The sequence below is a fragment of the Culex quinquefasciatus genome, chromosome 2 (assembly GCF_015732765.1).
Source record: "Culex quinquefasciatus strain JHB chromosome 2, VPISU_Cqui_1.0_pri_paternal, whole genome shotgun sequence".
NCBI classification, from domain to species: Eukaryota; Metazoa; Arthropoda; class Insecta; order Diptera; family Culicidae; genus Culex; species Culex quinquefasciatus.
The window spans coordinates 68,321,935-68,337,208 of NC_051862.1; the positions used below are offsets into that span (position 1 = coordinate 68,321,935).

Consider the following 15,274-nt stretch of genomic DNA (forward strand, 5'->3'; position numbering starts at 1 on the left):
ACAATAGTTTATTGGTCCTTAAAAAAAAAAACTTTGGAATTTTGCTTCATATGACTATCAAGTATCTCTGTGACAAGTTTCAGAAGGTTTCCTGATGTAGTTCTAGAGATACAGCCATTTTAAAATGTTATTCCCGTCTTTTTCTAAAAAAAAAATCTATAAAATCCATACAATAACAACACTTTAATAAATATGCCTTTCAAGATAATGATGGATTTTGCTTCATATGACTATCAGGTATCTCTGGGACAAGTTTTAGAAGGTTTACTGATGTAGTATTTGAGATACAGCCGTCAGAGGTGCGTTATGATGTAAGGAATCGATAGACATCAAAATCTTGGAATACTTTTTTTTTTCATAATAGAGCAATTCCATGTCTAATAGGGAATCGGTTGTACCGGAGCCTCTCCGATTTCAATGAAACTTCGTAAACGCTTAAGTTAGCCATTTTTGTGTATATGGAGCCAGTTTCACTCGATAATGACTTTTGAGAAGGGCGTAATTGTAATATGTAATTCGAAATTTAAAAATTACTGTATCTCGAAGCCGTTGCATCGTATCAAAAAGTGGTCAAAGACAAACTTGTAGGAAATTTGACGGGCTTTTTGAAAAAAATACACAGAAAAAAATAATGTAAATTTGGAAGCTGTAATTTTGGAAGGTTGAATATTACATCTTTTATGATGTAATTTTACCTCATTTTAGACTGAAAAAGTGACATTACACCAGAAAAGTGGTAAAATTACACATTTCCAGAGGTAAAATTACACCTTTTTTCTGACATAAAAGATGTACCCCTTCCCAGATGTAATATTACCACGATTTTTTTTTCTGTGTACACTGAAAGAAAAAAACACGCAGCTTTTATGAGATTTTTTGATTTTTAAGTTTAAAAGTCAAATTTGAAGGTAAGCCCTCGATTTTTTTTCGTTAAAATTTTTGTGACAATAGCCTGATATGTCACAAAAAGACTCATGAAAAGTGCAGGATGGAGCAACTCTCCTAAAAAAATACAAAAATCATTTACTAAAACTGTTTTTTGTAAAGTACTTTAAAATTAAAAAAAGGGAATGCGGGAATTGATTCTCTAGACAATTTTACATTAAAGTCTCCATATTTACCACTATCCTAAGTCCAAACCATGTGAAGTTATAGCGGTTTTAAAAATAAAAATGTTGAAAAAATAAGGTTTTTGATGGTTTTTGGTTCTATATGACAGACTTGATTTTTCAGTCTCGAAATAGTAGTTTATGCAACAAGTTGCAAAAAGAGGATTTTTTCAGCACGAGTCGTACATTTACAGGGTGGTTAATCTTTCGCGATTTTCGCGGATTTCGCGCGGATTCAGTCAGCGATGGCGCGGATTTCGCGGATTTACAAAACTGAAAAATATTTTTTTATTCAATACATTTTTTTGTTTAATTTAATTCGTATAAAGTGCCTGATCATGTCTTGATTAGAAATTGAGTATTTTTGACTATTTCAAATATCAATATCGAAAATTTTGCAAGATTTTTTGTCAATATGTTATTCAATAATTGTTAGATTCGTTTCATAGCTACAATAATGTTATTTGAAAATATAATCAATGTTTATGAAAAATGATCAGAATAATACATTTTAAATTTCTAGTGTACCTTATTCGACTCAATCTTGTTGGCTCAAGCTATATTAAAAAAAATGGTAAAAAGCAAAAAAGAACAATAACAGAAAAATCAAAAACAAAATTCTAAGCCTTTTTTTAATTTTGCTAAAGGCTGGTCATTAATCGCAATGTTGAAAAAAATTAGAATCAACAAAGTTTGATCTGATTAAACTTTTGATTTAATCTAACCAAATCAAAAGAGATGTACGAAAATCGTATCAGAACTGAGAATTATTTGGATAAAAATATTTGAGGAACCCAAAATAGAATTAAGAATAAAAATGTAACGGATCGGATAGTTTTTTGGATAATAGTATTCGACCATAAATCATGAGATACAAAATTAAAGGTCTTTTGAATACCTGTAAAATGATTTTTTGTTGTCTTAATATCGCCCCACAGTCGTGAGACAAAACTGACATGTTAGTTTATTTTCTGAAGCGATCGTGAAAGTTTTATTTTCATTTTAGACATAATGGAGTGTATTTATTATTCAAAAATAGTTATTAAAAATAACCTCACTCTGATTCCAGCCATAAAATGGTTTACGATTAGTAATTTATTTTAGAAAAAATATGTTATAAATAGAAATTATTTTAATTTGATAAAATTGTTAAATAGAAGTCAAGTCTTTCACAGCTTATTTGAATTAAATAAAAAGGATTTTAATTTATATTTGAAATTAAAATCAGATTGAATCAGAAAGACTAAATTTTCCAAGACATTTTCGAATTCTTTGTGACATTTTTTTAAAATTTCAATACATGCATGTTTATATGCGTTTTCATGAGAACAAATGTAGTTGTTTAAGTTTAAAACATTGTTTCAATAGCAATAGGTAATATTCAAGAAATCTTTTATCCGATGAAATTTCACCTAAATTGTAACATTTTATATTCTGAAACTCCATTTTAAATTAATTGTATTTAATGTTAAAACAAGATGCCCAAAAAAACAAATTAATTGTTCGTTTTTCATAAGTTAAGTGCGAAGATACAATGGTATAAACACATTTGACGTAGACAATTTATTTTACACATTTTCAATCAGAAGTTTTGAAGAATCACTGTTAGTATACAGTCCAGACTCGATTATCCGAAGGCCTCGGAAAAATATAACTTCGGATAATCGAATCCCCCCCTTCAAAGTTGGCCTGAATAATCAGGGAAAAGTTTTTTTTTGCGAAAAAAAAATTCCGTCAATATCTCGATATTTTTGAAACTAATGATTGGAAAGCAACTGTATGCCTGTAAAATGCATTTTAAAACACTTTTTTCATCCAAATGTTGATACCTAGGCATCGTAATTTCAATTTTTATATTTTTTTTTATTTTTTTGTTCGTGATTCGATTATCCGAAGTCCCATACAAACCTTCGAATAATCGAGTCTGAACTGTAAATCATAAAATACTATGGCAAATAAACTTTTTGGGAAAAGCATTACTGACTAACCCAGTATATTTTTTTTTTTCAAATATAAATGTTAAGACAAACCTAACCAGTTGAAAAATATTTGTACTCGAAATCTTAACAATGCCATCGCTGTTTAGCGGTATTAACTTATTTAAGTCAGGCAATTTTTTATTTTCGTTAGGTTCGGATTTTTAAGCTTTTACATGATTTGCTTTTATTTGCGCAAAAATGACTCGCGATATAAATTTTTCCATGGGGAGCTGGTTAATCTAATTTGTAAAATAAATATAAAATATATCAACAACACGTTTCACATTTTGCTGCAAAATTAACCTTCAGAACTAATCATTTCTGGCAACCTACCAAATTAAATGAAAGATGCAATATAAATTTAAATAAAATATAATAGAATTAAAAAAAAATGTTTGTTTTACCCAAATATTTATTTTATATATTCAATGTTTATTTCTTGATATTTGATATGTAAACCCGAAATCTATTTCACAAATTTCTCTTTGTAAAACATAATTTATAATTTTTCAAATAGTTCTTACAAAATAACATACAATAAAGAAATGCGTTTGCAAACTTGTTTGATAAAAGTGATTTTGAATCTTATACCTAATTAGTATTTAAAAACACTGAATTGTTTTGAAATTTCGCGAAAAAATGTATGGCGCGGATTTCGCGGATTTGAAAAAGCTCGGCGCGGTTTTCGCGGATTTGATTTTGGGAAAGCTGTAACCACTCTGCATTTATCCAACGAGGTTCACCGTGTTGGATAAATACGAAGAGTGCTGAAAAAATCAAGTTTTGCAACAAGTTCCATACAACATTTTTTGCAATTCCGAAAAACACCCATTGAGTGAAATTTTAAGTAAAATTTTCATGTATTTTGTCAATAAATCGTTTAAATCAAAAAAATGTTGAAAAGTGTTACTTTTCGAAACAAGTGCTGAAAAGTTCAACTTTTCAGCACCCATTTCAGTGCTGAAAAGTAGAACTTTTCAGCATTTATTTTGAAAAGTGTTGCTATTCGATTCTGTTATTTTTGGTACAGAAAAGTAGGCTATTTCGTCGTACAAGAATGACAGGAAAAGTAAGTAGTTTCACGACGGAATTGCAAAAATGTTTTTACCGGAAAGCTCGTCCAATTTCCCATGAGATTGTCTTTGAAAGGCGATAAGAGCAAGGTCGCACCGCCCCTTTCAAACGTTGCTCCAGATTTCTAAGCTCTATACTGCCGTTCTACGCATAATTGTCCCATGTTCAAAAAAGTGCAACTGAGAAAAACGCGATTGAAATTTTTCGACCGATTTCTGTGTTTCTACGCATAATTGTCCCGTGGGTTGCTATTCGCCCTATGTGTCCCTAGACACCCCAGTTAGCAGTTTATCACCCTTATTTGTGATCCTCTTGCTATACAACAGGCAAACAAGGAATAATGTTTCATAAAACTAATGATTTCGTATAAGAAAGTACTTGGTGGGACAATTATGCGTAGAAGTTTAGCGATGGGACAAACAGACTTGGTGTTGTTTTTAATGAGTTTCCGAATAAAGTACCAGATGTTATGTGTTTTTTCTTAAAGTATATGTGAAACTATACTCAAAAATGTAAAAAAGTCAAAATCGTCCAAAACTTACATGGGACAATTATGCGTAGAACGGCAGTATATCCAGAACCAGTCATTGATGACCCAAGAGTGAATGACACCATCTACGACCTTAATTAATCATTGGAGTTTCTCTACCAAATAACCAAACCAAAAAAGTAAGCTTTTTAATTTAAAAATACTTTATTGTACCATGCTAGAATAAAAGTCCACTATTTTAAACCCATTATCCCACACAAAAACTGGAATCATCTGGAACTCTCACGGCGAGCTCTACTCGGTCTTGCCGATCAACGGCAGATAACGGTTGTGGTACAGCAGTCCCCGGGCCAAAATGGCACAAGACAGCACACACACGATTCCCGGCGGCATAAACTTGCCCGACCGAGCCCACCGGGCGCCCATCATACCGGCGAGGACCATCGAGGTGCCCACCTGCAGCAGTGGCCGCGGCGGATCCTGCGACGTCAGCAGGGCGCCATAGCCGAGAATGGCTCCGAAGGTCAATCCGGCTGCCAATGAGGGAACGGAACCTTTTTGAAGGTAGAAGAACGGTTAATGAAAGTGGGATTATGCACAAAAAGAGAAAGTTGCCTCGGAAATGGCCCAACTTACTAGCTTTAACGTAGCCCAAAATTCCTCCGGCGGCCACGGTGGCAGCGTAAGCAAATCCTAGGATGTCGGCCGGCATTTTATCAGCTCTTGAAGGTTGCACAATCGATAAGACACGCACAAAAAATGCAAAACAAATCCGGCGAATGCTCGAGAAACACACGAAACAAGCGAGGATGATTCGGCAGAGTGAATGTAAATAAAACAACAACAGGAGACAAAAACAGTTTGACAGCGGAATGTGTTGGAGGAACGGCACGAAACACTTTCTGAGGAACGTTTTGAAACATGGAACAAATTGTACTCACCGAAAAAAGATGAAAAATTTACTAAGATTCAAACCTTTAGAACAATTTTTTTCACCAGAATTCACTGAAAATTATGAACAACCACTCACAAACCAAGTATCACTTGCATCTAACTAATTTGATTGCAAAATAATGACTTAAAATCTTTGTTTATGTGAATCGCGCGCATTTTTGAACGAGACAAGTTGAAAGTGAATCAAACTTCACACGTGCACAGGCAACTTCACACCCGTTATCATAGACAAAAGGACACAATCAAAAATATATACGACGCCTTTTTCGCAGTGGTGTTCATAGAGTAATCTACGTGTGTATGTATTGCGTGTACGTACACGAAAATAAATTGAGGTTAAATTTTGTCAGGCAGCAAAACCCAAATGGTGTGCTAGTGTGCGTAGGCGAAACGTCATAAAGCTCTATACTTGAGAATAGGGTCTTGAAGCTCTTTGTATTATTATGTTCAATGGTAAAAAAAACACGCCTCAAAACTAGCCTCAAAACCATTTTTGTTATTTTTACATTTTTTTATTTATTTTAATGCAAACAGGTAAAACGCCAAGACAACATTTTTCATTCACGCAGAAAAATCTGATTGTGAACTTGGCAAAATGTTGGGTACAGCTGCTAAACACGATTGTCGTCTCAAAGCCGGCAAACATGTTTGCCAAATTCAACTTAACATGTTTGTGGTTTCAACAAACATGTTTGTCATTGCCACGGCCTGACATGTTTGTAAATACAATAAACATTTGGGATGATTTAACAAACGTGATTGTTGATTCAAAGATTATTTTTGTGAAAATAAAAAACCGGGGTAGGCTCTTCTTTTTTTTGTTTTTTTTTTTTATATTAAATAAAAGCTTCTTTTGGTGACATTTATTTCCACATTTTCAACTCATATAAATGCATCACACACATTTGACAGGCATTTTTGCTGGACACCAAATAGAAACATCAGCTGCTGGAGACATGGAGAATGTTATCTGAAACTGAAACTTCTGAAAAATCAAACTCCTCAAGAAAATAAAACGACATAGCTTTTACCTGATTATACCTGGAAAAAAATCCACCAGCCTTATTATATGGAATGAACAATTACTGGAAAAGGAAAATATAAGGTTTGATTATAAATCGAATAACTAACTAACTAGATACTAACCTATTCAGTAAAAATCCTTAGAATTCCACCTTTTTCACTTCGGCCATCTTGATGTTGAGGTTGGAGTAAAAACACTGTTAATTTTCCTTACACGTTTAAACGAGTTTAGTTTCAAATAACAAACTTGTTTGTCAAACCGGCAAAATGTTAGTAGAACCGAGAAACGGTGATTATTAAAATATTAAAATGTGTTTGTGGTGCTTATTAACCGTGATAGTTGTTTGTAATAAACTGTTTTGTTGTTTCAAACTTACACAATTTTTGTGCGTGTTGATCAACCTAGTTTAGGATCCTATTGCACTATCAATGTTGTTGGGGCCGAAATTGAAACTTCCATAAGGACCCCATTCTGTACTCAGCTTTACACACGGCCCAATGCTTCGACAGAGGCTTCGACTCTGTTTTGCTCCAGACTGTGCGCACGGCCCCAAGAAGATCTCGATCACACTCGAGATCACACTGCTATTGTTCGTCATAATCCCCATTGCTCTGGATAGAAGTCTCTGGTCTATAAAACTCCGATCGAACCTTGATAAGCTCTCTTTTCAATAAACGCCACATTTGCCAACTGATCGCACGACCCCGCTTGACCTGATCACGATCAATCCGGAAGGAAGTAGTTTCGCTTCTCATACAGTCCACTAGCCACTTCCTGAACTGGACTGGGTCGTCTTGGTAAGCGATTTTTCAAAAATCATTAAAACATGATTCAAAAATTATGCCTGGAACAGTCGATCGGGTTAATCTGATAAACTTCAATCGCTTCTTCACTTCTGTAAAGAAACTATTTTTCAATTCAATGTAAAGATCAAACAAAATTACAATCTAAAAATAATTTTCTTCGCGACCTGAGCACTGGCCCACCACACACCCCCACACCAAAAAGCTCAACACTTAACTAAAAGGGGAGCTTTCTGATGTGGACTCCTTACTTAAAAGAGTCCTAACAAATTTTGAAGGCCGATTTTTCACTTAAATTTGCACAGATCAACACAAAAATTTTAAATTTTGTTTGCAAACCAAATTGGAAGATTTTCTTTTTTGAAAAATCTAAATGAAATCGTTTACAGTCTGATAACGGGTTTTACACCGTACAGAAAATTTAACTTTTAATTTTGATAAGCAACTTAATTTTGACTTAAATTTTCGTTTATAGTCTGATATGGGTTTCACACCATACAGAAAGAGCTCAAAATTGGTTGTTTTCGAAAGCAAAAAAGAAAATCTACCAAGTTGGCTTTAGCTTTTTCAAATATTTTTCAAAGATCGTATTGAAATGCACAAATTTAAGTGAAAAATCAACCAAATATCACATGGTTGGAACTCCATACATCCTGTTAGCCCAAAAAGTGTGACGATTGTTGAGTTCTGTCGCTGGTATAGTGTAAATTTGTCCAAGCTAGTCACAGCCTACTCAGCATAAACAACTCTCAAATTTGAATCTCTTATACCACTCGCAGATTGACAGACAGACCTTGTTTTCATTTTATCTACCAATTCTGCGTAATTCAAGTAATGTTTTCAAACATGATCGATTTGTGGAGATTATGTAGCTTTAGTGACGCGATTTCTTTGGCAACACTTCATTTTTTATGCTCTTCTTCAACAGTTAAAGCTTGCTCACCCTCGTGATTTCATTTATGGGTTGATAAATCGTGGTTTTAAGCATGAAAGGAGCAGATTTTGAAGTTGCGAATGGGGGATGGGAGGAAGACGACCTCCCATATTTTTGTTCGATGTCACAGAATGCAAACCATTTTACCAGCACTAGCTAAATACCTATTCCCAAACGAATAGAATGATGAGCCATGATTATTGAACATGCAATTTTTAACTGCACAGATTTTTCCGGCATTTTGGAGCATGAAAAGTAAAAAAATTGCAAAAACAAACGGCTGACACGAGAGGCGCGCGAGAAGAAAAATCATGGCATGCTGCGATTTTGTTTACTTGAGGCATCTTCTCAGTATACCAGTTGTGATCGGATGAGGGGTCAATGCATATTTCATGTAGCCGGTATCTGTTTACGATTAAATGACATTCTACAAATCAATCAAAATTTTGTAAAAAAATAATAATTAAAAAATTTAACGAAAAATGGGATGTTGTCGTTTGAAAAATAAAATCAAATTATTCGCTCTACAGCATTGCCTTGGCGTTCTCGTTGACCCCTACACCACGGTCCCGACTGAGTCGTTTGAGTAACTTTTAAAAAAGTTGAATATAAGGAAACTTACTAGAAAATTAAAATTTGGTTTTAAGTAAATAAGTAGGAAAAGAAAAACACATAGGTTACATAATGGAGCCAGCTTGACAAAGTGTGACATAGGAGAGAGGGGGTAATTTTTGGACGATTTTAGCGTGACATACTTTATAGATGACGCCCAAGGCCCTTTAAAAGTTTCCGAGTTTTATTACAAGGGTTCAGTCAAAAATGATGAAGTTAAATTGCACGCCAAAGTGCCGATGAGTCAACATTATGTGCTGGATGGAAATACATGCTGTTATCCAAAACTAAAAATACATAACTTGCTACTTTTAATAATTTTATAAAATTCAAAATATTCTTACTACACGCTCTATGGACGACCCATCGGTGTGCAAAACTGCCATAAAAACTGGTAGAAAAGTTGTAGCTCTCCACCGCGAGAGGCAGCACCTGTCCTGTCCTCGTTTTTGAACCTAAAGTTCCACATATGTGCAAATATCCAAACAAACTGTACTCAGGTCGCTTCTACAAACTAAAAGGTCACTACAAAATTTTGAAGTTGGTCCAAAATTCAATTGAAGAGAAGAAAATTTAACTAAAAGAAACTAAAAACAAACAAGAACGCAACTAAAATACAAACGAAAATAAAAGAAAAATATCTAGAAATCATTGAAAATTTGGAATATCGCAGTCTCAAGGTCCAGGGTAAACTGTTCCTGGGACTGCGACAATCGTAACACCAAAAATATTTGCAATCTACATTAACTTTGAAATTTGGTTCTGCTGGCAATTCCGTATTGGGAACTGCCGCAGTTGGATCCAAATCAATAATTACACTTTGAATTTGATTATCCGATGGTGAACCCGACGTAGTCGGATCCACCACAGATTCGTCCGAAAGATTTGAATTAAAATAATTACACATTGAATTTGGAACTGCCAGTGGATCCGTTGCCAGACCCACCGCAGATTGTTCGAAAAAGTTGCTCAAGTCATCCGACGATGATTCCGGAACCGGGATCGCATCGTAGGCTAATTCCGCCAGCGGTTTCGGTCCCGGAAACACCACAGTCGGTTCAAAAATACGAATTCTGATACCTGCCAGTGGTTCCGGGACCGAAATCGCCGCGAAAGCTAGTTCCGCAAGCGATCTCGGCCCCGGAAGCACCGAATTCCGGCGAATTTCGTTAATAATTCCGAACCATTCTTGAACGGTGGCCTCAGTGGCCACATCGAGGTAATTATTCCTTATATTTGTCATTTCTACATCCGGATCATGGTCCGGAGTGAAATTCGAGTCCATTTGGGCCTGAAAAAAAGACCGAAAAATTATTCGGAAAAATTTGAGCAGCATACCTCCGTTCATGATGATCAGTTGGACTCAATTGCCGGTTGCTGGGTAGCCACCCCTATTTATAACTTTTCGCGTTGTTTATTGCTACGGTTGCTACGTTGTCGGGTTGCTACGGTTGCTACGCGCATGCACACGACTGGTTTGTTTGGCGTTCGGCTCGGCTCGCGCAAGCGAAGTTTGGCCGGAGGGGCGGAGCTTCGGTCGCGGTAGGCGTTGCGAAGCGCGAGTCGTTTGGTTGACAGGAAGAGTGAAAATTTGATTGTGTTTAAAAAGTGAAAGTTTTTTTTCGTTGTTTTTGAGGGTTTTTTTCGATCAAAATTTTTTTAAGGATAATTTAGATATTCAGTGATTATTTTTCTGTGAAATTTTAAAATATATTTATACGTTTTCTTTCATCCCAACTCTAGATCTGAATTTGAAGAAGCCTCATCCCAGAAAAGCCTCAAAGAAGCTTTTCAACAAGTAAATAATATCGTTGGAACATCCAAAGGTTGCAGAGAAAATCGAGGAACAAATTAGCAACAAATTAGGATCAAAGTTAATTTTGAAATGTTTGCCGAATAGTTCGGAATTACCTCATAAAGAAATAAAAACATAGCATTGTTAGTGCATTTGTTTCGATTTGCAGAAAAAAGAACCAATTTTTTTGTATCAATATATCTCAAAACTGGTAATTTCGGTTCCAGCGGCAAGCACCGCCAGTCGTCTTCCCCTTGCGCTTCCGCCCGCTGACGCACTCAGAACTCCTGAAAGTTGTCCGGCCGGAGCAGCGGTTCGTGCTCGATCGATTTGTCAAAGTCAAAGTACTGCATCCAGTCGGTTTACAGCGGTTGAACCAACCCGAAGCAGCTGCACTCCAGGAAATCGAACAGATTCCGGACGGGACCGCGCGTGGACGCACTCTTGCCACCCTTGGCCTGAAAGTGCCGGTAGCGGCCGCGTCTTCAATGATCTTCTGACCAGCTCCAATTAGAATTCATAACAGGACCTCCCACAGCCGAATGGGAGTTAGTAAAGATAACTAAAATTGCACTTAAGATTCAACGTTTATTAATCAAACAGAATAGTAATAAAACCAGCAAATGAACACTTTCACCACGACGGCACCCCGAACCTCCCGACGCGCTTCTCCTGCGTGTCCAGCTCCATCCGGATCTTGGTGCGCATGTAGAAAATCGGGCAATCCCTGCTCGTGCAGATGACCTCCTCGTGGAGCGACCCCTGGCAGCGCTGGCACTGCGTCCACAGCCGGCAGAAGCGATCCTCGAGCGATCGCTGGGCCGACAGTTCGTTCTGGTAGAGGGCCGCCTCGTTCTGCTTGCAGTGCTGACAGACGGCCTGTCCTTCGTAGCCCACCGGGAGCAGGGCCTTGCAGCCGAGGCAGGCGTCCCGTTTCTTGGTGAAGGCGGCGAGGGCGCCCACCTTGGAGGTGACGACGGCGCGGGTTCGGGTGTGATCGCCGCGGAGCAGGATGGATTCGGCTTTATCGCCGAGGATCGGTTCGAAGATTCGGAGCAGGGGCTTGGAGAGTTGGTTCTCGAGGTAGTAGTTGGCGTCGATGGGGACGCAGTTCTCGAGGACGTAGATCGGGTCTTCCGCTTTCATGTAGGCCGGGGTGTTTTTGGCGGCGTTGATGATGACGTAGGGGACGCGATCGCCGAGTTTGGGGGCGCTGCCGGCGTCGCGTTTCTTCATTTTGGCGGCGAGTTCGACGTGGGCCTGCTTGGCGGCGTAGTCGGTTTTGGCGAGTTCCTTCGTGATGACGAGCTGGGAGATGTCGATGCGGTTGCAGAGTAGGTCGGCGATGACCTGTTTGGCGTGCTCGACGGCGCCTTCCGGGTTGCGCTCGATGAGGAGCTTCTGGAGGCAGGAGTTCATCATGTTGGCGACGAGGGGCGAGTTGTCACGGCGGACGGTTTCGATGCCCTTGCAGTCCATTTTGTCGTACTTGTCGGGGCGGGTGAAGTAAAGGCCGGCGTAGCGTTTCTTGTTGATCAGGAGGTACGGGTAGTAGACCTTTTCGAACTCGAGCTTGATGGGTTTGACGAACTTGGCGCTGACGAATTCGGCGGCTTCGCGACCCAGTTCCATGCTACGCTCGAGCGATTTGACGCCAAAGTTGACCATGACGGAGTCGGTGTCGCCGTAGATGACGACGGCATCGTTTTCGTACCCGTTTTCCGCGGTGTAGCGCTGCTCGACCTCCTGCTTGGTTTGCTCGATCATGGTGCGGCCGTACGCGGTGACGGAGCCGGAGATTTCCAGACAGGGCAGCTTGCCGACCTGGGCGCCGGTGAAGCCGTACACGGAGTTGGCGGAGATTTTGAGCGCGAGTTGGCGACCGTCCAGGACGGAGCGCTTGAAGGGGTCGGTTTCGACCTTGAGGTCGGCCTTGGCGCGCTTGCGGGCGCCGAGCAGGGATTCGAGGATCTCCGGGAGGATCCCCTTGCGGACGGAGGCCTTGACGAAGGTGTTGTTGGCGGGGGTTCGCGTGATCTGGTCGTCGGTGAGGCCGAGCTTCTCCTTGTTGAAGCCGGGCTGGAGGAGGGTCGTGTAGCAGAGGTTGTGGGCCATCATGATACTGGGATATAGCGAGGCGAAATCGAGGGTGGAGATCGGGTCGGCGTAGTAGCCGCGCTTGGGCTCGATGACCGTGGCGCCTTCGTACTGCTCGTCGGAGCCGGAACTCTGGTAGGACGGGATGAGGTAACCGCACTTTCTGGTCTTGCGGAGGAGCTGACTCATGACTTTGATCTGCTGACCGCGGGTGAGGAGACACTGAAGTGGGACTCCCGTTACACGGGCCATTTCCATGTAGTTGACGATGCACATGAGCTTGTTCAGCAGTCGGAGCGGCAGATAGGCGTCCTTCAAGCAGTACATCGCCAACCGACGGCGCGTTTGTTCGTTCTCGTTCTGCAGATCCGTAATGATGCTGTGGTGGACGTCCTCTTTCTGTTCCTGCAGAAAGTGGTAACTCACGGCGTTCAGCGTGTACGAGCGGAGTTTGTAGTCACGGAGGAGCACAAACAGCAGATCGAACGGAACGCGACCTTCAAAATTGACCGACTTGTTCTCGCGCCGTCCCATCTGCTTCGACTGAATGACCGTCTCCTTGATCACCGATCGAATGTTCGTGACTCGACCAAGATATTCAAAGTTCTTGACTTTCAAGTGATTCGCGCGATTCAACAGGTAAGGAATGTCAAAGTTGTTGATGTTGTACCCGGTCAGGATGTCCGGATCCAGCTCGCGCACGAAGCTCGCCCACTTGTCCAGCAGCTCCTGTTCCGACTCGTAACTCAACACCTGCGACCCCACGATCGGCGCGCAGCTCTTCAGCGTGAACACGTTCCTCAAAAACGGTTCCTGATCGCCCTGCCGAATCACCATGTTGGCGATCTGAATCACCGGATCGTGCTGCGGCTCCGGGAAGATTCCCTTCCGCCCGGCGCACTCAATGTCAAAGCTCAAGATCCTAAACGGCGCCACCTTGCTCCACTCCCCCTCCGGATCGTGCGCAATAAACTCATTATAAGCCACATCAATCTCAATCTGACACCGCGTCTCCAACGCCAACCCCTTTCCCTTCCTCCTAATCCGCCACTTCCCCTCGGGAATCTCAATCCAGCTGCATCCGACCACGTTCGTATCGACCATAAACCGAATATCAAAGTCAATATTACTCTCATAAACCCGACAGTCCTGAAAGTCCATCGACGGCATCATCTGCTCCTTCTCCAGCAGCCTCTTCACCGCGGCCAACAACCTCGGCAGCGCCACCGTCACCCGGATAAAGCTAAACTTCTCCTCCCCGTTATACCCCATAATCGACTGCCGCTCGACCAGCTCCACGTCCAGCACCGCCTCCTGCACGTTCTCCTTGTTCGACCGCATATCGTTCAGCACCGACTTGTCCAGCGCCGTCCGGAACTCCGCCAGGTGACTCTTCCCAAAACCACGCGGCGCCGCCACGTACAAATACGGCGTAAAGCCGTGCACGTGCGCGCACACCGAGTTGCCCTCCTGCGTTATCCCGAACATCCGCATCACCGGAACCGGTCCAATCTAAACAAAAAAAACCGTTCAAAAACAATCCAGTTCTAGTCTAAGAGTTGCTGTCGAACCTGCGCCCCCGGCATCCCCGGCACCGGCTGCCCGATGTAGTGGTCGATGTCGATCTGCTGGAACACCAACCCCTCCACCTCCGGGTTGTACTCGCGCGGCTTCGGACGGCTCCACTTGGCGCAGGTGTTTTGCGCCTCCGGGCCCTGCCCGATCGAGTGAGCCGCGGCGGCGCCGTCCGCTTCGTCGTCCATGTTGGCCAGCTCGGCCTCGAAGTAGCTCTCAAAGTCCTCCTCGTCGTCGTCGCCGCCACCGGTTCTGAAGAAATTAATCGATTAGAATCACGTTGTGCGTTCGGAATCCGATGTAACGGAACTTACCGTGGTTTCTTGTTGAAGCTGGCCGAGGAGGATTCTCCGCCCGGTTTGGTGAACGGTTTGCGTTTGGTGTTCATTGTGGGTGGTTTTGCACTGGGATCGGAGCCGGAAAGAAGGCACTGGAAAAACGGATCGGTTGCGCGAATTTTGGAGTGTCCGCGAAGTTGACGAGTGTTGAGAGTGAAGTTTGAGCGCGAAAAGTCGCGGTTCAAAACAAATTCAAGCAACTTCACAAGCACACTGAATGTAGATAACACAGATCTGTGTGAAATTCAACACAGAACTCGGGAATACACAAAATTTGTGTAGAAGCCATCTACCCAGAATTGTGTACAACCCAAGTCATTCAAATCCGATGACGTTCGTCACGGACATATTAAAATTCACAAAATCAATAATATAAATTTTTAAAAATCAATAATTCAAAAAAAATTAAATTTTAAAAAAATATTCGTTCAGAACATCAAAAGTTCAAATATTGAACAATGCTACAATTGAAAAATCAAAGTAATTATAA

The 15,274-nt window shown here is 40.7% G+C and overlaps 2 protein-coding genes across 2 annotated transcripts; both read right to left on the reverse strand.

Annotated features, from left to right (window-relative positions):
- Positions 1 to 4,832: 4,832 nt before the first annotated feature.
- Positions 4,833 to 5,491, reverse strand: LOC6052141 (transmembrane protein 14 homolog). Its single transcript, XM_001868419.2, has 2 exons — positions 5,289 to 5,491; positions 4,833 to 5,206 (listed from the first exon to the last, which is right to left on the reverse strand). Exons 1-2 carry the CDS (start codon positions 5,362 to 5,364, stop codon positions 4,947 to 4,949), a joined length of 336 nt encoding a protein of 111 aa, XP_001868454.1. The 5' UTR covers positions 5,365 to 5,491; the 3' UTR covers positions 4,833 to 4,946.
- A 5,895-nt stretch (positions 5,492 to 11,386) lies between these two features.
- LOC6052139 (DNA polymerase delta catalytic subunit) lies at positions 11,387 to 14,894 on the reverse strand. Its single transcript, XM_001868418.2, has 3 exons — positions 14,761 to 14,894; positions 14,443 to 14,698; positions 11,387 to 14,383 (listed from the first exon to the last, which is right to left on the reverse strand). The coding sequence occupies exons 1-3, from the start codon at positions 14,832 to 14,834 to the stop codon at positions 11,408 to 11,410; spliced, it is 3,306 nt and encodes a 1,101-aa protein (XP_001868453.2). The 5' UTR covers positions 14,835 to 14,894; the 3' UTR covers positions 11,387 to 11,407.
- Positions 14,895 to 15,274: the final 380 nt, after the last annotated feature.

What these genes read in the sequence shown, in the direction of transcription:
- LOC6052141 (XM_001868419.2), bottom strand. Translation starts at nt 5,364, where the DNA reads ATGCCGGCCGACATCCTAGGATTTGCTTACGCTGCCACCGTGGCCGCC. An exon ending in TTTGGGCTACGTTAAAGCTA is followed by an intron (nt 5,207 to 5,288) that starts GTAAGTTGGGCC and finishes ACCTTCAAAAAG; the next exon opens with GTTCCGTTCCCTCATTGGCA.
- LOC6052139 (XM_001868418.2), bottom strand. Translation starts at nt 14,834, where the DNA reads ATGAACACCAAACGCAAACCGTTCACCAAACCGGGCGGAGAATCCTCC. An exon ending in AGCTTCAACAAGAAACCACG is followed by an intron (nt 14,699 to 14,760) that starts GTAAGTTCCGTT and finishes TAATTTCTTCAG; the next exon opens with AACCGGTGGCGGCGACGACG. An exon ending in CGGGGATGCCGGGGGCGCAG is followed by an intron (nt 14,384 to 14,442) that starts GTTCGACAGCAA and finishes TTTTTTGTTTAG; the next exon opens with ATTGGACCGGTTCCGGTGAT.